Source organism: Lacerta agilis, chromosome 1, assembly GCF_009819535.1.
Source record: "Lacerta agilis isolate rLacAgi1 chromosome 1, rLacAgi1.pri, whole genome shotgun sequence".
Lineage (NCBI taxonomy): Eukaryota > Metazoa > Chordata > Lepidosauria > Squamata > Lacertidae > Lacerta > Lacerta agilis.
The window spans coordinates 31321233-31347808 of record NC_046312.1 but is presented as its reverse complement, the minus strand read 5'-3'; the positions used below and the strand labels follow the sequence as shown (position 1 = coordinate 31347808).

Sequence of the window (26576 nt, the reverse complement as noted above, 5' to 3'; positions counted from 1 at the left end):
ATGCACACTGCGGTAAAACATCCCCGTACATCACATTCTGAAGCTGAGCATTAAGCTGACTGATATGATGAAAGTCGAGAGACCTACCCTTGTGCAGTAGTATACCATTACTAAACAGCTTTCGTCCTTGATTAGATGTTGACAGTTCATGCAGAAGAAATTACAAAAGCCACAAACCACATTCCAAATATTCCAAATAAAATGTCAAAGTCCTATCAACAACACATTCTCTCTAGATGGGGGTGGGGAAGCTTTGTGATTGATTTTAAGAAATGCATATGTGGTAAAGCTTGCCCTCCACATTCTGTTTAAGGAGAGTTTTGCCTCGTGAAGAATAATTTACACGTTATTATGAGTATAATATAGACACAAAGGCAGCTCTTAAAACCACTTACCAGGGAAGTATAAAACAGTGACTTAATTAGGTAGTAAATCTAATACAAAGAAAACACAGGGCTAAATAACTGCGCTTCTCAGTTCAACAAACAAGTGTCTTAGAAGAAAAGTTTTCCAAGGCAGAGTTCACCTCTGAAACAACTTAAGTAAGGTATTAGTAATTGATGGCAAATATTTATATACCTACCCCAAATAACATACTGGTTGGTGCTATGGCCTCATTAGAATGCAACTGACAGTCAAGGCATTGACATAATACGGTAAAATAGAGTAAAATCACTTAAGAATAAAACTTTTTTATTAAAAAAAACACTTTTCCTAACATTGATCACTCTGGTCATAACCCAGTAGAGCCTTAGCTGTGTTTAAGAACACTGATTTCAGTGGACTTCTATTTCATACTATTTCCTAGCACGCAATACATTTTGATTGCAGTGGGTTTTCTGAATTCTCTGGCTCTTCCAAAGACAGCTGAATCTTGGAGGAGAGTTCTTTTCTGGAAAAAGCTTCTGACTCTACTTGGGGTTGGAGGAAGAATAGAGAAATTGCAGAGCATGGGTGGAAGTGTTTGTGTGAGGCAGAGGCTGAAATCATTACATGCTGCTAAGACCCACTGAATGCACTGGGGCTTGATTCTGAGTAAAGATGTATAGGATTATACAGTGATGGCCTCTTTAGAACCTGCAGTTCATGAGAAAAACAGAACCAGCTTCCAGTATTCTTCCACATACTGAGTGAATAAGCTGATGAGTTGTATGTGACATACAGTCAGATATAATCATACCAATATGCATATAATAATGGCACAGTCCATTGTCACCACAGGTGCAGAAATATAATCACTTGATATGAAGTGGGCTGGGTCAAAATATAGACCACTGGAATCAATGGGTTTAAACACACCCAAATCTATGATGGAATATAGATGTTGTAGACCCCCAAACCAACTTTTTATCTGCTGGGGGGGGGGGAATTAGTTTTCTTTTATTGTGAGCTCTGCCAGATCCAGAGTTGTTCTGCCTGACTTCAGGTACATCTCTTGTTTGCCTTCACAATCTCCTTGCCGAAAAGGCCTTGAATCATTACTGTCAGTCTCCTCTGCCAAGGCTTTATAACATGAGAAGTACTCCATAGTCTATGAAGCGTAGTAAACCATGAGTAAAGAATGCTGTACACCAAAATACTGTTTTCTCCTAGAAAGCAAAACAAACCAGAGCTTTCATTGTTAAAAAGGTATATGGCAACTTTAAGGATTTATCTCATGTTCTTTGGGGAAAGTGGCAGTTCAAAAGAAAAGAAAAGAAAAGAGAGAGAGAGCGCGCAGCTTCAAGGACTAGGGACAATGTAATAACAGTAATATAGCAGATGCATTCAATAACTAGAATAGTAATAACTCAAAGTGTCTTCATGCTGACTTTATATCATGTTGGCCAATTATGCAAATTCTAATGAAAGGTCTCTTCCTTTATATGACGAGCAAAAATATGCCTGTCACAAAACTTCCACTGAGAGAGCCAAACTCCTGAAATGCTTCCAATCCTATAACTTGTTTAACCAAGAAATCTATAATCCAGATGGTCAGGAGTTTTGGGGTTTGGTTTTTTTTGCTAGTGCACTCTTCCAATTTGCTTTTTGGTAACAGCATTAAAATCACATGGACTGATTCCTGGGTGGCCAAGTTCCTGCCCAAAGATCTCCAGGCACAAGTTCTCTTCCATATTTTGCATAAACAAAGAGGGTGGGATCCAGACTGGCAGGAGTAGCAGCTGCACTTGCACAATGATACAAAATCCTCCTTCATGTGGACCCTCTCTGAAAAGTCCCCTATCAAGGTCCAAAATTAATGTGGGGCTGCCACTGGAAGGACGTTTTACTCTTCCACTGTGTGAGAGCAAAAGTTCTTTCTGCTAGTCCACAAAGCATATGGATCTGACACAATTTTTCTCTTCTCCCTCTGCCTTGTCCCTCCATTCATGTGTCTTTGCTCATCCTACTTCATTATATTGATCAATGTGAGGGGAGAAGGAGACGGAGAAGGAGAAGGAGGAAAATGTGTCATGGGAACGATAGTAAGTCTCCTTATTCCCATTACAAAAGTGTATAACCTTACTTACCAGTGCTGGTGACAGTGAAACATTTCCTAGTAATTTCTTGTATTGTTCAAAGGTGAAAAACTGGAAAGTAAATACAGTGAAATTTAAAACTCAAGAATGGAGTAGAGATTCTTATCAGAGAAAGCTGTTTACCTTTATTGGTCTAACAAAAGACAAAGAGAATGATTTGATCTGGTGGTCCGTTGTTGAGTGATTAGTACTACACACAGGGCTTTGGTTAAATTTGAATCAGGCAAATTTTGTTCTCAGATCACTTAAAAAACATATATTATAAATATTCAGATAACACACACACACACACACACAGAGAGAGAGAGAGAGAGAGAGAGAGAGAGAGAGAGAGAGATACCAAGCACTCAATCCAATTACAGCAGCTTTGCATCTCAATGTCTTTTTTCCTCTTAGCCCAGAAAGAAAATAATAATACTTTCCAAGTATTATTTTCTTCAAAAATCAAATAACCATTTGTCATTTGTGTAGATTCTTGTGCCAAGAACAGACTGCTCCTTACCAAACAGTGCAAAGCTTTGCTCCTTATTCCAGATAGTGAAAGAAGACAGTTTTCTCTTTTTCTTATTATCATTTAATGTCAATTTAAACAACTTAGACGGATCCCACACTTGCAAAATCCATCATTGTTGAGATCAGCAATACTGTGCTATTACGATTTGAGCAGTTGACAAAACAATTCAGAATTGTTCCAGTCTTTGGTACAGGAATCATTCCTTTAAAACCTGGTAAGAACATTGTTGGAGATTCTCATGGCAAACTCAGCCATACAGCTGATCCAGCAGACTGGAATGGTAACGTTGACACTCCTTTTTTGGGTACTTCTGCACAACCAAGTACCCAGCGGAGAACTCGGCTGCATAGCTGTACCAGACATGTCTCTATCTTCCCCACACCTGCCATCACCAATGGCCTCATGGGCCCAAGTGCAGTGCTGTCAAGTATCCCGTTTTCCCCGGGATTCTCCCTTATTTCAAGCAGTTTTCCGCTGCTCTCCCTTATTTTTTATTTCCCTTAAATTTCCCATTTTTAATGCTGGCCAGGGACTGGGTAGGAAGACCTCGCCTACTTGAAGAGAAAAGCCTCAGCCCTCAAAGCAAGTGGGAGCCGTTTCCCGTGCTTACAGGGGGGTGTATTCCTCCCCCTGCATCAGCCCCTATCCGTTGCCGCCGAGCTCCTCAGCCGGCCAATAGGGTTAGCTGGTGGGCGGAGCCTGGCTGCCTTTGAGCAGCTACTGCTTCCTGTCCTGTTTTGATGGGATCAGACAAGAAGATGATGGGGCTCCATTGCGCGGAGCACATGGCTGCCCTCCTCTTTGCTGGCTGCCCTCTTTGCTCCGCTCCGAGCCCGAGCCCGCTTGGAGTTTACGTTGCTGCTCCGCCCACTTTTGCTTCTGGCTCCGCCCACCACTGACATGTGACTGTCCCCAGGATAGGTGAGACTGCTGATCCCTTATTTTCAAATCCGAAACTTGACAGCTATGCAAGTGGGAATTGCACCAAGCCAAATTTGGCATGCAGGATGGAGTTTCTCCACCCACTTGATGTAGAGGATTTACATCAGGAAGACTAGTCTCACAGTAAGAGCTGTTTGACAGTGGATCAGACTCCCACCAGAGGTGGTGGACTCTCCTTCCTTGGAGGTTGGTTGGTCATCTGTCATGGATGTTTTAGTTAAGATTCCTGCATTGCAGGGGGTTGGACGACATGACCCTTGGAATCCCTTCCGATTCTATGATTCTATGATTCTCTTTGCTGAATCTGTTATTGTGTCCGCAACCCGAGGTACCACTGTACTGGGCCAGTTGCAGATGCTTAAGGCATCCCTCAATGTGGTCTTTCTTCTGGGCCACTTCTGGAGGACAGGAGCCAGTGGTGGGTAGGGCTAGAGCAGGCTTCTTCAACCTCGACCCTCCAGATGTTTTTGGCCTACAACTCCCATGAGCCCTAGCTAGCAGAACCAGTGGTCAGGGATGGTGGGAATTGTAGTCTCAAAACATTTGGAGGGCTGAGGTTGAGGAAGCCTGGGCTAGAAGGAAAAGTGGATGGAGCAATTTACCCTTGTGCTAGTTTCTACACACACACACACACACACACACACACACACACCCTTCTCCATCCTCTACCCTGGCAAGCAAGAGGCAGAATCAGAGTTTAAAGACATATTCCAACTGAGCAAAAACACTAAAAGAAGGTGCAAAGTGGAGCTGGTGAGGGGTGGGCCTGGGAGAGGGTGTGGCATGGGGAGAGTCTGATGCTTCAATGAATGGGTGAGCACCTAAGGCCAAAGCAACTTTTCATGTAAGATGACTTGTAGTATACAGATGGAAATTTAAATCTCCTTTAAACATTTCCGAATCGATGAGGCACAAGCATTATGGAACATGTCCCCTTATACCGCATAGCACATGGAAAACTGATCCTACTGCAGTATTCAAAAATATATCTATAAATCACAACATGGTAAGTTAATTCCCTGAATGTAGTATAGGATTCAATGTTAAAATCTGTGCTACGAATACTTAGGAAAATTTAATTTGGACAATAACCCTACAATATGTTTGTACTCAGAAATATGTCCTATTGAGCTCAGTGGATTGCTTTGAAAGGCTGCAATTATATACACACAGCTCTGGGAGTTATATGTCTCCTTGAAGTCAATGAGACTTCACTTTGAGTAAACTTATGAAATATTGTACTGTAGAAGTGAGCAGCAAAATCAATGGGAGTATGCAAAATTAGGTGAAATGAGAACTGCAGCCATGAGTAATTTAAAGCCTAAATGGCAAAATTACAGCATAAGCCTTTGCCGGTCTACTCAGAGGTAAGCACCATTGAGTTCTATAGGGTTTCCTTCCAGAAAAGTATGTATAGGATTGAAGCCGAAGTATCAAAACAGATTTTCATATTGCACATTCAACTAACAGATCTACCATTTTTTCTAAATATTGTCACAACGAACTTTTTCATGGAATTTTAGGTATTCCTTTAATGTTTCCCATACCCTCCATGCATGCCACCTAGCAATCTTTTGCACTTAAAATTTGCTTTCAAAACACAATTGCTTCCTAAAGCTATAAACAGAAGAACTAGTTAGCATGTAGCAACTCTGTTTCATATTATGGGAACAGTTTTGAAGCTGAACAATCATAGGAAACTCTAAATGAAGGACTAAAATGCAGACAACCAACCGAGTACGACTTAGCCTTTCAGAAAATTCAACAGTTTGCTTCAATGGCTCACTTTTTTTTAAGAGCTCAAAATATCCTTATCATAATAGAGTGAAGCAACTTTTGTTGCTGTTGAATAGTGATACACACACACACACACACACACACACACACACACACTATGGTAAAATTTTTTGCAAAATATATGTCTTTGTGTATCTAAATAACCAGTGCTGTCCATCTGGCAAATCTGGCAAAGATACATTTAAATCTAAGTTCCACAGAGGAGGGGGGAAAACGTCAAAGTACTTACCATATGTCTCAATAACATTAAGGTAAAAATGTCTGGGAAGGAACACATGCAAAATATGTATTTGCCCAACAAGATCATCTGTTAACCATTGTACTGGTACTGTTCATGTCTTTTCTTTAAGTCGAAACTAAATCAGGGCTATAAAGTTTGGCTTTTTATCCTTCAGAATTACCAGCTTTCTTTCAGAAAGGGGGGGGGCAGAGAAAGACAGAAAGAGGCACAGACAGACAAAGGATCTGAACTCTTCAAAGTGAAATTGTCTTTGACACATGGCGTCCAAGTGACATATTACCTTAATTATAATGGCTTTATTTTTACATGCAAATGGATTTACCAAAGGAATAGACAATTATATTTTTCTTCTGAACAGGAACTCGGCCTTGTTTGTTTATCTGAGTGATCTTTTATCAGCGCAGCAGTTTTATAATTCAAGGCAGCCTTTCTCTGCAAGTTTCCCCGAGATGTGGATGGCAGGTATGGAGGCAGCTGTACAAAATTACCACAATACAACTCGAATTATTGTATCAAATTTGGAAGGGATTCCAAGGGCCATCTAGCGTGCACACAAACACACACATCCCAAACATTTGGTGATTCACTCCCGCTTCTCTGGGTAACTCTTACCTAGTAAATTGGGACAAATCTACAATTTCCTTAGAAGTAAGTGCCACTGAATTCAATGTGACTTTCTTCTGAGGATTGTATCGTTAGTGTTTAAACAAAGCTCATGGGGAAGTTCTCTCAAGCAAGTTGTCCCAATTCAATCCATACTAAAATAAAAAAATCATAATTTATAGACTCATAATTATGTGAACATCCAACTATAGACACTGATGGATTTTGTATATATAAATATAGTGTGTGTGGTGTGGTGGGGATCTTAGTCTGCAATCATCGTGTATTTATCAACAGATGTTTGAACATTTTGTGTGTGTGTGTGTGTGTGTGTGTGTGTGTGTGTGTATGCAGTCACATGCATGCAACCACAAGATCTGCTTCCTTATCTAAATCAAGCACTCCACATTCTTTTCTCTTTTCAATCTAAGATTAGCAAGCAATCCAGACAATTCTATCTGAAATGCAAGGTTACCAGCAGGCCACTGAATTTCAGATTGCACGGCACAGGAAGTACCGGTATAAGGAAAGTTTCTCCTTTAAAGAGTGGATGGACAGAATGTGCTCTATAGTACTCTCTGAACATCTAACCCAGTATGTGAGGGTAAGCCTGAGGTTTTGCAAAGAAAGATCATTTGGACACAGTGTGTATTTAAGCTATGTCAACCTTTTGTATTTGCCTTCCCCTATCATCCATGTTACACGGTGGGGAGGTTCTGTAACCTCAAGGGAAGGCCCAAATTAAAATCGTTCGCATCTGGAAAAAATTCAAAGACAACTTTTATTTTTACTGATGTATATTCAACAATGGTTTATATGTTATCAAGTTCTCCATTTTCATACCTTATACTGCTGCCCAATTCTGTGTATCATTCACTACTCAATAAAAACATTTATATTGAAAAGGAAAGGAAGAAAGGAAGGAAAGAAAGAAAGAAAGAAAGGTAGAGACGGGCTACTACTATTCCATCAATTCAGATATAGTGAGACATGTGTAAAGAAGTCCACACTCAGCTTAATGGAGTTCTAATCTGAAAAAAGGACTTCATCTGAAATTCCAGATGGTATAATACTTGCCCAACTCTCCATCTATTTCATGGAAGACCCCAGACATCCATAGGGCCTGCCTTTTAAAAAGAATTTATGGGACCAGCAGTTTCACCTGGCCTTACTGTTATATGCCAGCTGGCCACCCACATCAGTTTTCTGAATCTGAATCCTGGTTGTGAATCTTTCTAGCTCACACATAACGTTTATCTGACTAAGTGGCAGGTCGAGCCCCTTGTTTTTTCATTTTTAAAAAATCATTTGAAACAGCCTGGATTTTAATAATTTATTCTGGTGTTTTCGTTACGTTTCGCAAAAAGCTGATTTGAGCACAGAGAAAGCAGGCTATACATGTTTTACACAAAGAAACAAAGCCCATTTGTGAAAAGCTCTTAATCACACAGAACTTTCACAGTGCTATTTGGAAACCGAAAAAAATCAGGTTTAAAAATGTGTGCTAGCGTTTTATTGGTTACAGTATAGTTATTGTTGTCGTTAGTTGTTGGCATCTTGTGGGGTGCGGTGGCAGTATTCATTTGACCTTCCCTTGAACACGTGGCCACAGCTTACTGGGAGGTAGAAGGCAAGAGGGCGATGAGGTCGTTGCATGCAAATGCACTGGCAGAAAAACTAGATTGGGTTTGCCAGTGGTTTGCACTGCACCATCCTCACTGCTGCTTTCTCTCTTCCCCTCAAAGTCTAGTCAGCAGCAGCAATGCAGGCAACAGAAGGTCACCAGAATACCGCTGCCCTATCAAAATCATAATTTAATTTGTGTGCCACCTTTCCATACTTAAAACCATGCTCAAAGTAGCTTGCAACGTGAAAAGATTTGCATAATTACAAACATAACAAAAGTAATAATAAACAATAAATAAAAAGTATCAAAAAGTGTGCAACCAAATTGAACAACTTCCACATAAATCACAGTAAGATCTAAAAATAAGGATATAAAACATTAATGTCAATAATAGCAGCAACAAACACCCCTAAACAATGCCCCAGCCCCATCAGTTGCTATTGGTGTTATCTCATATGTTACCTGTCATATGTTATACAACAATAGTGACTTATATTAGTGGAATAATACCTTTACTGCCCTTTTGGGAGTTTCAGCCAAGATTGGAGGGAGTATACCTTTGTAGAAACCGAACAATCTATTGAAAGAAGAAGAAGAAGAAGAAAAGGTTATTCAGGTATGTACTGTATGAGCATTAGCCAAGTGGCAAACCTGTTCTCTTTTCAGAATAAAACAACTAATCTCAAGGCAGTCAATCTCAATTATTCAGAACAGCCCTTATTGTCAACAGTGAAGGTCTGTTTTCATACTGATTGTGTAACTACTGCTGCAGTCCTTAAATTACATATCCTGAGATAATGCCACTGACTTCAAGAGGACAAGACTGAAATGAATTATTTGAGGAACATGGCTCATATCTGAGTTTACACCTCTGAAAGAATAAGCAAAAAGTAAACACAAATTCAACACACAGTATATATCGATTAGGGCTGGAAGCTATACTATCCAATAATAATCCTACTCAGAGTAGACCCATCAAAATTAAGACATGAAGGTCTCAATGGGTCTACTCTAAGTAAAACTCAGTTGGATACTATCCAGTGGGACTTAGTATTTATTATCATTTATAAGTACATTTATAGCCTTCCCCTCCTCCAAGGAGCTCAAGGTGTCATATATGTAGGGTTGTCCTACGTCTGGAATTTCCCTGACATTGCTGGGATTTGGCTGTTAAAAACAATGTCCTGGTGGGAATTCCTTAAATGCCTGGGAAAATCTGGACATATGGCAACCCATATTGGAAGTGTAGACTTCGGAGAATTTCCTTTAAAAAAGCACAACAAGTTTGGCAAACAAAAAGCAAAAAACTTGTGTCCAGATTATCACTTTCTGAAACATGGCAACCCTATATATATGGTTCTCCCCACCTAGATTTATCACCACAACAGATTAGATTAGGCTGGGGGGGGGGGCTTGAGTCACCCACTGAGCTTCGGGAATGATTGGGGAACTGAATTGTTGTCTTCTAGGTCCTAGTACCACATTCAAACCATACTACTTTTTATGCAGAGAAAAACGCCATTCATTGTTTACTATCTAGGTAGGTAGACTTTCAATAGATAATATAATCTTTAATGAATGGAAAGTGCTAGTGCATACACGCAGATACAACCATGGGGGGGGGATGAAAGGCATATGTTTAGAAGGCTCCTTCAAAACTTAATTCAATTTGTAGGAACAGTTGCAGTTTGATTTCACAGTTAGATTTGTGCATATTTTCCCAATCATAGAATTGTAGACTTGGAAGGGGCCCCGAGGGTCATCTAGTCCAACCCCCTGCAATGTAGGAATCTCAACTCAAGCACACATGGCAGATGGCCATCCAGCATCTGCTTAAAAACCTCCAAGGAAGGAGAGTTCACCACCTCATGAGGTAGACTGTTGCACTGTCCAACAGCTCTACTGTTGCACTGTCAAACAGCTCTTTCTGTCAGGAAGTTCTTCCTGATGTCTACTCAGAATCTCCTTTCTTTTAACTTGAATCCATTGCTTTGGGTCCTAGCCTCCAGAGCAGGAAAAAACATGATTGCTCCATCCTCCGTGTGACAGCCCTTTAGATATTTGAAGATTGCTATCATATCATATCTCCTCTCGGTCTCCTCTTTTCCAGGCTAAACATACCCAGCTCCTTCAAGCGTTCCTTGTGAGGCTTCCAGACCTTTGATCATCTTGGTTGCCCTCCTCTGCACACATTCCAGCTTGCCAGCGTCCTTCTTAAATTGTGGTGCCCAGAATTGAACACAGTATTCCTGGTGTGGTCAGACCAAGGCAGAATAGACCGGGACTATTATGTTCCTTGATCTGGACGCTATACGACTGTTGATGCAGTCTAGAATAGCCTTTACTTTTTTTTTGCTGCTGCTGCATCACACTGTTGACTCATGTTAAGCTTGTGGTCTACTAAGACCCCTAAACATATCCAGAACATATGAATGTGAGCTCTCCCCACCCCCCTTTAATTTGAGTACTCTTATACAATCCTCATGTGGGTCTTCGCCACCATTTTGTATCTGGCATGGCTAGATGAATTACATGTAGCTTGAATAGATTTTGTTTAAAGGAAGGAGTGAAAGCAGATGGTAAGTGTAAGTGAGCTGGTAAAGGCACAACAAACCCAGCTCATCACCTGCCTTGCTGAAAATCAGATTTCTATTAAATTCTCTTTCTCAAACACCTTGCCTCCAGAAGGTCTGTATGACTTGTCATCAATGGATTGTAGCTTGTGTAAGACACACCGGATCTGTCTTGTCTGCACCTCAAACATCTATGAATTGACTTTGGCCCTGCATTACAAGGATTCAACTTGAAGTCTACTTGTGCCCCTCAAGAGACAGACCAAGTCAGTGCATGTGGCGAGAGGGAAAAGAAAATGTGCATTTGATCTAGGAACATAGGAAATAGCAAATAATGGAAAGCACATGAGCTGTGAGCAATGAAAACCAAAAAAACTGCCCAAGATATAACCAGGATATCCTGTGATGGGAGTCGTGTCCTTACAGATATTTCTGCAGAAGCAGCCTTGCTGGGAGGTAAGCTAGGACAGCTGTTTCAAGCAGTAGATTTTGGGGCTTCAGAAGAGAAATCTTTATTCATACAGAAGACAACCACACAAAAACACTGTCATATTTTTTTTTTTGCACCATCTATTTCATTTTATGTTTTTGTAGATAGTGATCACCTGTCAGTTTTTCCCCTGTCTTATGTCCAGGTTGCCACATTTTCTCAGCAGCTTCATGAATGTATCACGAAAACACACCATGAAAATACACCAGCGTTTTATTTATTTATTTTTAATATGCAGACCACATCTTCATTAAAAATATGTATATATACACACATGCACACGTACACAATCAATGAAGAAAAACCACATAAAAAAACAAAATCATAGATCAAAGCTTATCAGATAACCATCCCCTTCATAGTCAGTATAACCATGGTGGCATAGAACAGTTTTAGCAAAAATTAAAAAATGAATACTGAAGACCCATGCTGAATAATAATAATAATAATAATAATAATAATAATAATAATAATTTATTTATACCCCACCCATCTGCCTGCTGGAAGGGTATTCCATAAGACTGGGCCAATGACACTGAATGCTCAGTTTTGTGCTGACTTCAGATAAGCCTTGCCAACCTGGGGGACAACCATTCACTCCTATAGATGATCTCAGAGATTTTAGTGATCATTTCTCCTCATATATCTCATATATACACCTGTGATTGTTATTTTCATGAATACTTTGTTTTTATGCAAACTTTATGCAAACTTTCCCTTGGTCTAAGCATTTTCGTATACTTTTTTTTGGTTGGAGAACTGCCCCACAAAATTCAGGGATGTGTGAATTTCAAAGGATAGCTGTATTTCACTTCACATTCAGAAAAGTGCAAGTTAGGTAGGTCAGTTCACATTAGAAGTGATCAGTTCAAATTAAACTGTGAACTGAATCTAATATATCCTCCATCCACAGTTGTATTGGGCCCACAAAATATTACTGATCAAAGTTTCATTATGAAGGTTTATGCTGAAATGTTGGTGCTCAGTTATAAATAGAATTGAAGAATGTGACATAGAGGAAGAATTAAATTCATGTGTTGGTGTTGTGTAATGTTACAGGACTCATGTTTGTTGGTCATTTTTGTTGGGCTTCTCTATTTCTGTTCTCTGGCGCAGCCAATTGAGCTTTCTCCTGTCCTAAGGGTCAGAAGACTCTCAAGAAAGGTCTGGAATGCGACTGTGCAGGAGACAGCAGTGAGGAGGGGAAATTCAGAGAAAACTGTTAAGCTTGTCTAAACTCTAGATCTAAACCATTACTTTATGGAAAGCCAGCTCAATATTTACATTTCAACATGGGGGTTTTGTGTGTGTGTGGGGGGGTCAATTACTTTTCCTCTAATTTGCTCTTCAAGTAACTCCCTAATTTATTTCCAAATCTGGTTCACCCGCCTCCCCTTTCTTTTCTTCTTAACTTAGTGGGTTTGGGGTGTCATTAAATTTAGCAGTATCTCTACAATACCTGTAATAAATATGATATAATAACATATAATATATGCAGCTGCCTCACTCTGTAGAATGGTAGGGCCAGGCCATGCTGAATGCATACAAGTGTACTGCTGTAGTTATTTTATGGCACCTGACTAAAGTGGGCATGAAGAAAGAAGCAAATGTAAAGGCAAGGGGCAAGTGATTAATTCTTGGCTCCAGCAGAGAGGAAAGACTTTTTTCTGCCTGAAAGTAAAGAAAGAGACCATCTCTGCCTCTGACGAAAACACATGTCTAATAAATTTATACTTAATAAGAATATAGTAGCTACAGCATTAGTAGCAATGACATCCAGGCAATCCCCCCACACAATTGTCATCACATGGGGGTGTAAACATGAGGTGTGGCCTCCGATCTCAGCTTTTCCAGTGTGCCAGCACCACAGCTCTCTCGGTGTGTTGGGGGCAGAACATCTGCAGTGAGTAGACTACTCTGCTTGTGTTGGGTCCCTGTGTGATTTAGACGCCTAGAAGTTGGGAGTTCTAAATTGTGCAAGGAACCTTTGTGGGTAAAAAGAAGGCCTTCCATTTTAGCAGCTATCCCTCCAACTCATGGAGGACAACAGAAGTGGTAGAATCATAGAATCATAGAGTTGGAAGAGACCACAAGGGCCATCCAGTCCAACCCCCTGCCAAGCAGGAATCACCATCAAAGCATTCCTGACAGATGGCTGTCAAGCCTCCGCTTAAAGACCTCCAAAGAAGGAGACTCCACCACACTCCTTGGCAGCAAATTCCACTGTCGAACAGCTCTTACTGTCAGGAAGTTCTTCCTAATGTTTAGGTGGAATCTTATTTCTTGTAGTTTGAATCCATTGCTCATTGGTGATGAGGGCAGCTACTGCGCTCAAGATATGGATAGATCTCAAGGTCCCATAACAAATTATAGGATTCTCCCTTATATATTCTCCTTCATTTTTGCTATTGTTCAAGGCACCACCAGCGATACAGATACGTGTTCCGAATTTCAGCTTGAAAGAGAAGGCAAGGAAGTGTCACCACATCTCTAAATGCTTAACGACATGGAAAGAGTTAACAGCTGCAGCTTTAACCGAAGCACAGTTAAAATGCATTATTTTGTTTCAGCATTAAGCATCTAAATGAACATCACCATTCAATTGTGTTCTGGGCAGCCACCCAAATTCGTCTTTGCAATAGTTGATTTTGAAACATTACAGTCAATCATATCTTCCCAATTTGTTCTTCTTTAAGGCTTTAGGCACCCTTCTGGTTTCCATTTCTTGTTTGGAAGCCTTGAGTCATCCATTTTGGCAACATGTCCAACCCAAATCAGTTATTTTCTCCAAATTATATTGAAATTGGGATCTTGCTTAGTTTGTTGTTTTCCTCCCCTGTCTCTCACATAATTTTCCCTTTAAGGATCAAATACAAAGCTGATTGAAGGCATGCATATAATATCCTCTTTCTTCAGTTGCTGTCAAATCCAAGCCTGTTACCCACATACTTCTGTAATTGAAACAATGACAGAAAGTACCTTTAGGGCCCTGTTCCCTTGCCCTGCATGAATCAGGGGTTCACTGGATTTAGATGAGTTGCAGAGTTCTGCCAGTGAAGATGCACAGAATGTTTGGTGTGAAATGTACAGTATTACCGATGTCAGAAATACTTTTTTTCTGTTTGGCAACACTGGATGAGTGCTCTTAAAAATACACCCCACAGTGCAAAGTGCATATCTGAGTAAATCACAGGAATGCTTCCATTAATATTTGAATTGTGGCACCTTGATTTAAATTAATTTTCATAAGCTGATGCCAGGGTGCTTGGTGGGGGATGGGGGGGCTATTGCTTTTGTATGTTTATTACCGTGTTGCAAATAAGTTCAAAAATTATTCCCCCCTCTTTCTCTCCCTCCTTCTCTGTCTCTCTCTGATTCCCGTACAGTGCTGAAATAATCATTTATGATTCATTAAAGGGGGAAACGATCAACCTGGATGCAATTTTGATGATGGATCCAGGTTTACAATGGGTGGAGTTCTGCTCACGGAGATGCTCTGCTGGTGAAAGTGGAGGATTGTGACATTCACCAATTCTTCCTTCCCCCTGAAAAGTTAAACCATAGGGTTAGGGGACTTTTTAGAACAGCAAGGGAGGGGTCACAGGGGACTGTAGGGGAACAAGGAGTTGACAAAAAGATATCCCTCCTCTGCTGGATCTATGACAGTGGTACCTTGGTTTTTGAACATCTCGGAAGTTGAACGTTTCGGTTTTCGAAAACTGAAAACCCGGAAGTAAATGCTTCTGCTTTCGAACGTGCCTCGGAAGTCGAACGGCTTCTGCTGAGTGTTTGTCAATTAAATTTGCAGACTGCCTGTTGCACCTTAGTTTCCGAACATTTCGGAAGTCAAACTGTCTTCCGGAACAGATTACATCCGAAAACTGAGGTAGTACTGTACAGTGGTGCCTCGCTAGACGAAAGGCATTCGCTAGCGGAAGGCTGCCCCGCAAGACGAAAAAGCCTCTGCTGGATAAAAGAGTGGATGATATTAAAAAATACGAACCTATTAGATTTGGAGGGCCACGACAATAGATTCGGGTGGCACGCTTACTTATGGCAAGGTAAAACCAAAGTCCACAAAGGATTCGGAAATCATATATTCAGGAAAGCCCTTTATGATGTGTGGGAAAGGTATAGGAACTTACTAGAAAGAAAAACTCCGTGGTGGCTCTCACCATTAGAAGCTATGTCCCTCAAAAAAACAAATATGAATGAGAAATGGCCAACATATGAAGTATTGCTTAAAAAAGATGGAGAAAAATGGAAAATCAGACCATATGAAGAAGTAAAAGAATATGTAAACGACTGGCTACACTATCACCAAATAAATGAAATGTTCAGAAATGATCTAAAGAAGAATGGTTTTGACGAGGCTAAATCTAAATTCGAAAGGGAAATACTAAATAATAATCATAAAACATTATCAAAAATGTATAAGATATTATTGGAGTGGGAATTAAAGGATGAGGAGGTTAAGTCAGTTATGGTAAGCTGGGCAAAAGATTTTGGCTACAATATTATGATGACGGATTGGGAAAAGTTGTGGCGAGAAGGGATGAAATTCACGGCATGTAATGCGTTAAAAGAAAATATATATAAAATGATATACAGATGGTATATAACCCCAGCAAAATTGGCAAAAATGCATAAGGGAGACAATAAATGCTGGAAATGTAAAGAAAGTGTAGGAACTTTCTATCATGCGTGGTGGGAGTGCAAAAAAGTTAAAAATTATTGGAATGAAATATATAATGAAATGAAAAAAATATTAGGATATAATTTTGTTTAAAAGCCAGAATCTCTATTATTAGGCATCATTAATACAGGAATCAAAAAAGAAGACAAAAAACTTTTCCAATATATGGCTACAGCAGCCAGAACATTAATGGCTCAAAAATGGAAACAGGACATATTACCAACTAAAGAAGAATGGATTTTGAAAATGGCAGACTATGCGGAGTTAGACAAAATGACAGGGAGAGTCAGAGAACAGCGGGATCAGAAATTTATTGAGGATTGGAAAAAATTTGCTAATTATTTGAGAAAATATACACAAGTAAATACGTTAGTAGGATTACAAGAAGCTTTGTAGGAAAAAATGAATATTGTTGTATGATGAAATAACAGATATGATATCAATTATGAAAAGTAAAACAATAATATTTGGAATAAATATAAAAACAAAGAAACGATATTGTGAAAACCAGAACGAAGGGTTGAGGGAAGTCTAAACCTTGAGAGGTCAAGATATAGAAATGTTTAATAGAAAAGAAGTGTAAATATAAGATATGTTTATATAATGTAAATGTTTGTATGTACGTTTGTAAACTCTGAATAAAAAGATTATGAAAAAAAAAAAAGAAAAAGTCTATGGGGCTGCCTCGCAAGACGATTTTTTTTTCCGTCGCGCGAAAACCGCTTTCTGCCTTGGTGCTTCGCTAGACGAAGACACTAGCAGAACGAATTATTTTCGTCTAGCGAGGCACCACTGTTTTATTATTATTATTATTATTACAAAACAACAGCAAAATAAACATTGGTAGGATGCCTTTTATTAGAATCAGCTGAAATATTTTCTTATTAGGTTGGGTTCACTTCATTAGAAATGGGAAGGGACTGTTGTTGATTTTCTTGGAAAGGTATACCGCTGTTGCTTTTGTATTTTTTTTTTTATTGGAACAGCATAGCTAGCTGCCACTACTAACATTATGGACAATGATGATACAGTGGTACCTCGGTTTAAGAACAGTCCTGTTTAAGAACGATTTGGTTTACAAACTCCGCAAAACCAGAAATAGTGTCCCGGTTTGAGAACTTTACCTCAGTCTAAGAATGGAATCCGAATGGCGGAAGGGCACCGTTGGTGGGAGGCCTCATTAGGGAAAGCGCGTCTCTGTTTAAGAATGGTTTCGGTTTAAGAACGGACTTCCGGAATGGATTAAGTTAGTAAACTGAGGTACCACTGTAATTTTAAAAGTCAATTACTGCTACCATTATTATAAATGCTTTGTGGGGAGATATTAGGTAGTATATCTAGTTTAACCTTAACAGATCTCAATCTTAAAAACATCCAAATTCAAGGGAAATTGGTGCATCACTGACAGGATATATTATCAAGGAATATAGGGAAGCATCTGTGATGTGTACTTTTAACATCTGCAAGATTAGTTCACAGGCTTTTCCATAGTTAGCAATACATTTCCTATATTGCTGCATTCAAATGTCTGACCACAGCCTAGATAAACCACACATTATTTACAAGTTAAAAAAAAAACACCAGTTCACTCATTACTAGCTGTATGTAGGCCAAGTTGAAGTACATCTCAGTTTGCAGATAGTCACTTAGGAAATTTATAAGCAAAGGGATTATAGAGAAAATGAATGTAATCCTTTCTTTTAAAGTATACAAAATACCTCTTCAGAAGTTAATCAAACACAGTTGAATGCATACCTAATGCTAAAAGGTTTGTGTATTGTGCATTGCTGTTTGGCATTCCAGTACTTTCAGCTATAATACTCTGCATAGTTGGCATTCAGCATCATCAGGCATCGTGCTATCCTACACCAAACTAAGGAATATGTTTGATATCCATTCCATTCTGCACATTATATATTCTGTTCAAATTTACTAAATATTCATTGAATATTTGATGCCTGTTTCTGATGTCCTATATATCCTTTAAATATTTGACCATATCTGATTGCAGACATGCAATATTAGTTATGTTATAGATGACACGCAATGGCACTAGTATCAAACAGTATCAGACCAATTGGCTTCAAGTAGGTAGCCATGTTGGTCTGCCATAGTCAAAATAAATTAAAACAATTCTTTAAAAAGATAGTTAAAAAGACTCTTCTTAAAAACCTAAAAACTTCCTTAAAAGAATCAAGTCTTCAAAAAAGTTATATGATCTAAGAAAGTCTTTAAAAGAATCCTTCCAAAAGAATTTAAAAATTATAATGTAGCACCTTAGAGACCAACTGAGTAGTTTTAGGTATAAGCTTTCGTGTGCATGCACACTTCTTCAGATACACTGAAACAGAAGTCATCAGACCCTTATATATAATCAGACCAATTGGCATTAGTATCAGACAGTATTTGTTGGCTGTCATAAAATAATCTTAGTTACAGGTAGGTAGCCGTGTTGGTCTGCCATAGTCAAAACAAAATAAAATAAAAAATTCCTTCCAGTAGCACCTTAGAGACCAAGTAAGTTTGTTCTTGGTATGAGCTTTCGTGTGCATGCACACTTCTTCACATGAAAGCTCATACCAAGAACAAACTTAGTTGGTCTCTAAGGTGCTACTGGAAGGAATTTTTTATTTTATTTTGTTATAAAATAATATTCTTATTCTTTGACGATCACTCGTAGCCGAGTAAGATTGTCTTCCATAAACATGGTTTAAACAATGAGTCCATAAGTGACTGTAGAGGCAAATTCTGGATCCACACGTCCTTCCACAGTGGGGACATTGGTTTCCGGGTGGGAATTGATCATGGTGAGGGTTTGCCAAGCGTGCCTTCCTCTTAGCACGTTTCTCCCTTTCTTTCTGAGTTTGAGGGTCTTCAAAGCCCATGACACCTTTGGTAAAGACTGTTCTACAATTGGAGCATTTGCAGCTGAGTGTTTCCCAATTGTTAGTATTTGACAGCATGTGATATTCAACAGCAAGTGAAATACAGGATTGTACTCAACATGATGTTCTGTCAGTGCAAGGTTTTCTCCTAGCACAATGGGATGTTCTCTCCCTTTCCCCACCCACCGCATAAATCTGTTCTTGGGGTTCCCCAGCCTTGCGGAGCCTATTTGGCAATAGTGAGGGGCATGCACAGGGTGAGGAGAGGGAAGAAATACTGTTGCATTAGTACCAATCCTTGCATCAGTGCAATAATTTAATTAAATAGTGGCTTTCATATTGAATGTGTGTCAAATCAACAAAGAAATGCCAACCATTTTTAAGGTGAAATTTCAGATTTAAAATGCAAAACTGAATTCTGTATTCAAAATTTCACATCAATATCAGATAGTGAAATAGGAAAATATGACCACATGTCTACTGTGCTCCACTGAATGCAAACAGAAGTTATATTCAAGAAAAGTATACCCATTACATAATACTCAGGCTATAATATGAATTAAAATAGCAACTTTATTACTTATTCCTTTCCTCCTTAGGGCTCAAGGCAGCATGCATGCTTCTTCCCCTCCCAATTTTATCCTCACCTCACTTCTGTGAGGCATATTAGGCTGGGAGACAGTGACTGGCCCGTAGTCACCTTGTGAGCTTCCTGGATGAGTGGGGATTTGAATCCAAGTCTCCCAGATCTTAATCTAACACACTAACCACTACATCACACTGGCTTTCTAAATTCCAGAAATAAAGACACTTAGGGCAGCCCAAGGAGAAGGACACATATACTGTGCAAAAGGAGATCAAGCTAAGGCAGTGAGGATGTTAATGAAATATATTTTTAGACTACTTTGGAAGATTCCAGCTCAGAACTGGCTCAGGAACCACTGGGTTGGCCAACAAACGGATGAATAATCAGCATCAATCTAATTTATTTGGAATGACAGTCATGGCCATATTTACAACATATGGGTCAGATTAAGTAGTAGTTGCGCGCCATCATCATATGTGACTTTGTTATTTTTGCAGAGAAACGAGTCTCCCTTCCACAATTATTAATCACCCCTCAATCTCTTGCTCAAAACCCTTGCTAATTTTTGGCTGCCTGTTCTGTTCACGACACACCTATAAATAGATTCAGCAAGAGAAGGAAAGATGAGAACACTGTCCTCACTTCAGCAACAGAAAGCGAAACTGGAAACAATTGCCGTGTGTGTGTGTGTGTGTGCGTATTTAAGTGTACAAACTAAATTCAAATCTTATTCCCTCTAGCCTGCAGTACTCTGTCTACATATTTTTTGTAGCCAAGTATGGTTTTTTTGGGGGGTAAAGTCTAGAGGGAAGATGGGTCTTATGACCTCAGCTGTGTACTTTGCAGCAAATGCAGAGTATTCATTAGTGGTTCAGAAATCCACATCTTGTACTGAATTTCAACTTATAGATTTTTTCTTACTTCCTCAGAAAAGAAAATGGCAGTGGGTGTATTGTGTTGTAATAATACATCGAACAATAAAACTGAGCCCTGTCATCTTGGTTTACTCTTATTGTGAATGCTATGGGTCAACTTCAATATATTAGGTATATCAGCAGGGTTGCCGGTCTTTGGTACATGTGTTTTTAAAGTACAGACCTTATTGTCTGCGTTAGGAAGTAGACCCAGGATAAAACCTGACAGTCATGAGGTGGATCTTGGAGGAATATGGCAGATCTGGGGTGGGACCATTGTAATATTTGGTAGATGAAGGGTGGTGTTAAGGTAAAATCAAGGAGTGTGAGCAGAGCTTGGCAGAATCTGGAGCTTATTAGTTTTTCAGCAATAGGCAACCCGTAGTACTGGTTATCTGACAGAACAATGATTAACTGGTTAGACCTGTAAATAGTAACTAGCTAGCAAATGTATTTATTGGTACAACGGTTTCCTATGTTCCTAGCTGAAAAGCAGCCAAATATCTATGGTGGGGTTAGATGTGTTTCTTTTGTACCATATGGCTCCCATCACCCCCATTGTTCTCAATACTTTTTGAGTCTGTCACAGAGTCAGCATGGATGCAATGCCACCTGACTCATGGATGAACTACATGTTACATGAAAATCATCTATCAAAGTCCTGAGATGGGTTGCCAATGCAATAAAATAACCAGGGGATGAAAAACTGAACAATAATTATATGTGAAATCAATAGGGTTGAGCCAAAAGATCTCAACATGTTGAAATAGGGGAGGGCACTAGCTAAGGAAAGACTGCCACAGAGCGCATTTTGTACAATACAAAAATTGGAGGATATATTCATTATGGTGTCAATTTCCACTGTCTGAGCCACCTTTTTAATTTCCACTGTCTGTGCCACACAAATACACAAACACCCTACTTGGCTTTTCCCTGTTTTTCTGTTTACAATAGAAAACAGTTATAGGCAAGCCAGAATAAATTTGCCCAAAGCATATAAACTAGAAAAATATCTCATTATGACTCAGATTGTCAGAACTGGATGAACGTTCAGCAGGCATTTTTAGCTGTCCAAACACTAGGGCAAAAATTATAGAAGGATTCTTTTCTGGCCTTTTGCTAACAGAACTTTCCTTTGCATAACAGGTACATCAGGAAACAGTCGCTGGTTAAATATTGCACCACACCTAGGTCTATTCACGCAGAAAAATGTGAGAAAATGCATTTGGAGCTTTTGTTATGAGAGAGGATGACAGCAATTTGTTCTTTTCTCTGACGTCACCAAAGACAAACCTTTGCAATTGTATGCTGAGTGTAATGACAACATGACACAGAATTAAGCTATTTAATATCATCACAAAAGAACGGATTAGGAAGGAATCAGTTTCATTGCAGATTGATAGCCTTCGTTGGAAAGAAGTATTTTTTTTATTTTTTGCATCAGCACTGTGTCACTGTGGAGACTTAATTAGTAGATTTACTATTTCCCACCTTGCTTTTAAATAAAAAGCCTCAACGGCAGTAAAGATGACTGTATATATTATTTTATCACTCTGGCTGCCTTAATTCAATGCACACAGCAATGGAATTTGCAAACACTTCTGCATTTCCACTTATTGGTGACTGCATTTTAGATTACTTAAAAGTACCAAATTTGCACTTTAAAAAAATAAGCTCAATGTCTAAATAAGCTCACTTGTAGGCAAATACAACTGCAGGTGCAAGATGCTGTCTAAGTTGATTTGCACTTCCAAATATACAGGCAGAAAGCATTTACATGTCCCAATTTCCCTTGCTTACAAGGCCACATTGCATCTGAATTTTCATTTCTATGGACATATGCTCAAGCTCATGTCATATGGACTAGTTACCAACTAAAATATTCATGACAACCCCCACCCAACACTTCATGCACAGCTTCTGAGTGAAGCAGGAAATTCAAGGACCGTTTCAACATTATGCTTTTGCTTCATGGAGAGCATTTATATGTCGAGAAAATCATGGAAAGTGACTAGCTTGTCATAATCCACATAACAATATGTGCGTAGAAACTACATATTCTGCATAATGATGTAGATAATTAATAATGAAATCATACGACAGTTGTTACCTGTGGAAAGGGGGATGAATGCACACTAACTCCATCCAATCAGGTCCTATACATTCAGCATGGATGTTTATCAGTCACAAACTACTACTATTATTATTATTATTATTATTATTATTATTATTATTATTATTATTATTAATTTATACTCTGCCTTCCCCCCAGCTGACATATAAAAACAAGAACCACTATAAACATAGAAAAAACAATAATTAAGAAGCAATTAAATATTGGTAGAAGTAAAACTATATACATACATATATAAAATCTATTAGAACCATGCAAATAACTACAATAAAAACAGCGTGGCACCAGCCCTTTCATTAAAAGCACTCAGTTCCCACAAACCTTTGGAACAACAGCTTTTATTATCCAGCAGGGCTCTTCTATACTATTAATTATGGTGGTTTTTCTCTCTCCAAATGTCCTGACGTGGCCATGTGCCGTTTTTGCCTCCTTTTGAGGTAGGTAAGAAAGCGAGGGAGAGAGAAAGAATCACTGGGGCAGCTAGACTGGGAGCAGCCGCCGAGACCACATAACACTGGTCTTAAAAGGCTTACATTGGCTCCTAGTATGTTTCCAAGCACAATTCAAAGTGTTGCTGCTGACCTTTAAAGCCTTAAATGGCCTCAGTCCTGTATTCCTGAAGGAGCATCTCCACCCCCATCGTTCAACGCAGACATTGAGGTCCAGCACCAAGGGCCTTCTGGCGGTTCCCTCACTGCGAGAAGCGAAGTTACAGGGAACCAGGCAGAGGTGCCTTCTCAGTAGCGGCACCTGCCCTGTGGAACGCTTTCCCAAAGAAATAAACAACTACATGACATTTAGAAAACATCTGAAGGCAGCCCTGTTTAGGGAAGTTTTTAATGACTGATGTTTTAATGTATTGTTAAGCTTCTGTTGGAAGCCGCCCAGAGTGGCTGGGGAAACCCAGCCAGATGGGCGGGGTATAAGATAATAATAATAATAATAATAATAATAATAATAATAATAATAATAATAATAATTTGTTCATGACCAGCCAGGGAGCTTCATAGTTGATCAGGGATTTGAAGATCAGTTCCTCAGATCCAAATCCAGTTGTTGTTTGACTCCAAATCCCATCACTTCCAGCCAGCATGGCTAGCGGGAGTTGTGTAATCCAACAACATCTGGAGAGCTGCAGTTTCCCCTCCCTGCTCCAGCCAGTGCATCATACTGCCTTATCATTTTTATTTTTATTTACAACTAAAATTTTCGCTGTGAACTTTCCCAGTCCTTTCCATCAAAAGCCAACCCATCCTGTAATGCATAGAGGTCCCTTCTGCTGTTCTTTTAATCAGGACTTGTCTGTCTAGATTAGCGGTGACACAAACACACACTACGTAATGCCACAGTCCTTGTAGATTTTATTTTTCAAACACCTTACAATGTGTTCTTTGAACAGCCAACCTGCCTCAGCAAGTTTCATTCCCTTTTTGAAATGTTTTCTTTATCTGTGTTCTTTTGATCAGTCAAAACGTTCCAGCCCTAGCAAAGAAGAGCTGCCATCTTGGCATGCAAGGAAATAATGTCAATTAATCTTAGCTGTGCAGCACCATAGTTATTGTTGTTATCATTCCATATTTCTTCAAAACAGGCCAAATGTCTCCAAAGGCCTTTAGGCTCCTGTCCAAACTTACAATGCAGATGATATAATAAACTAAAATCAACTCACTGTAATTGACTTTTCATTTTGAGCTAGACTAGGGTAGATTAGCATCAGGCTCATGTAATGCACAGTGATTCCACAAGCTGGTTTACAACCATCTGGCTTCATCAGAAGACCCGTCACAAAGCCAACATAAATAGCAGCTCATTGGGCATGACTAAATGATTATCTGCTTTTATACAGAAGACATGCAGAGATACAACACAAACATGATCCTCTGCAGCCAGTATGAGGAGAGATTTTGTAAAAATAAAAATAAAAAATGCCTCTCCATATGTCTGCCAAGAAAATAAGACACTTGAGACAAAATTTTCTTCCAAGCCATAAAAGTTTGATTTGCATTCTTGTCCTTGCCTAACAGCTCATGGGAAGGAGTTACTCTATGTTTTCATCCAGGGCCATCCCTAGACATTTTGCTGCCTGAGGTAAAAGACAATATTCCGTCTCCTCCACCCCCGTTCCATGTACAGAAGCTTACTGGACTGGCAGTCAAATTTACTTCAGTGCTGACTATGGGATAGCATCCCCCTCTGCACTTGGGGACAGCAGTCTCATTCAGCAGATGCATGACAAGCCTATGGTAACATACAGGTGAAACTCGAAAAATTAGAATATCGTGGAAAAGTCCATTTATGTAAGCAATTGTTTTCATTAGCTACTGGAGTTTAATATATGAGATAGACTCATGACATGCAAAGCGAGATATGCCAAGCCTTTATTTGTTATAATTGTGATGATTATGGCGTACAGCTGATGAAAACCCCAAAGTTGAAATTGTTAATTTGGGGTTCTCATCAGCTGTACACCATAATCACCACAATTATAACAAATAAAGGCTCGACATACAGTATCTCGCTTTGCATGTCATGAGTCTATCTCATATATTAGTTTCACCTTTTAAGTTGAATTACTGTAAGAAATGAACCTTTCCACAATATTCTAATTTTCACCTGTAGCTCTGAGGAGAATACATACATACATACATACATACATACATACATAATTTTATTAGTATGCCTGCCTTTCTATAGTTCAAACCATGCTCAAGGTGGCTTAGAACATGGTGTGTGTGTGTGGAAATTACAACAGAAAAATTATAAACAATAAATAAAACATCAAAAAATACATAACCAAATGGAACTATTTCCACATAAATTGTAAGATCTAAAATAAAAAAACTAATCTTATTATTATTATTTAATAATATTAATAACAGCAGCAACTGCGCCCCCAAACAATAATCCTTAAACAATACCCCAGCTCAATATAATGGTGAGGGTACTCAGGATAATGGCTGAGATGAAGCCACTGTTGCCCCACCACCCAGAACCAGCAACCTGAGGCAATTATCTCATTCTGACTAATGGTAGGGCCGGTGCTCACTTCATCTGGTATTTTTATCCCCAGAACAATTCTAGAATATTGATGCAGAATATTAGGTGCAGAATAACAATTCAAGGCTGATCACCAGACCTTAAAGCAGAGCTTCTATGAAGCATGGTTTCCTTCAAACAAAGGCTTGCTATAGTCTGAACCTGGGTTTTTCACTGAAGTTAAGAGTTGCTTGGATTCCCTCAGTGTGTTTTTGTCATGGTTTAAAAATACTTTCATTTTGAGCTATATCTCATATATGTACTAATATGACTTTGTTGTTGTTCAGTTGTGTCCGACTCTTCGTGACCCCCATGGACCAGAGCATGCCAGGCACGCCTGTCTTTCACTGCCTCCCGCAGTTTGGCCAAACTCATGCTAGTCGCTTTGAGAACACTGTCCAACCATCTCATCCTCTGTCGTCCCTTTCTCCTTGTGCCCTCCATCTTTCCCAACATCAGGTTTTTTTTTCTAGGGAGTCTTCTCTTCTCATAAGGTGGCCAAAGTACTGGAGCCTCAACTTCAGGATCTGTCTGACTATGTTAGTTAGTGACTATATGACTATGTTAATATAATTAAAAGAGTAATGATTTCTTTTAAGGACTAAATCATCATAAGCGAAAGGAAACTACTCCGACAGCCTCAGCCAGCATGGTCAGTGGTCAGGGAAGGCCACAAGTTCTCAGTCCTGCTTTTAAGTTCAAACCTGGCAGCAGAGGTGAAAATATCTGCATTCAGATTATTGTGCTAGTTTTCCTGTTTATAATGCTAGCGCTTCTGTCATGGCTTACACTGCATTACCCATTGTGTTATGGAACTGTTTCACACTGAATTTCATTCACACCAGTGGATATGGTGTGACACATCAATGAATATGTTGCCGCCTTTTACGCACATGCATGCATCTGTTAGGCCATGATTCTTCTATGAAAACGGCAGGAAAGAATTGTATGCTGGAACATCACCCCGAGTTTCATCACATGGTATGTTCCATGAAAACCAGATGAAAATTATAGCTTAA

At 39.3% G+C, this 26576-nt stretch overlaps 1 protein-coding gene across 2 annotated transcripts in view; it reads right to left on the bottom strand.

Moving 5' to 3' along the window:
- SLC25A21 (solute carrier family 25 member 21) overlaps positions 1–26576 on the bottom strand; it is a 273159-nt gene that overhangs the window by 13446 nt on the left and 233137 nt on the right. Inside the window, exons 4-5 of one of the 2 annotated variants that reach the window (XM_033143228.1) lie at positions 8754–8820; positions 2511–2570 (exon numbers count right to left, since the gene is read on the bottom strand). In XM_033143228.1, the coding sequence (XP_032999119.1) occupies positions 2511–2570; positions 8754–8820 (127 nt within the window). The remainder of the gene's footprint in view (positions 1–2510; positions 2571–8753; positions 8821–26576) is intronic. The other variant, XM_033143232.1, reaches the window with a different exon arrangement.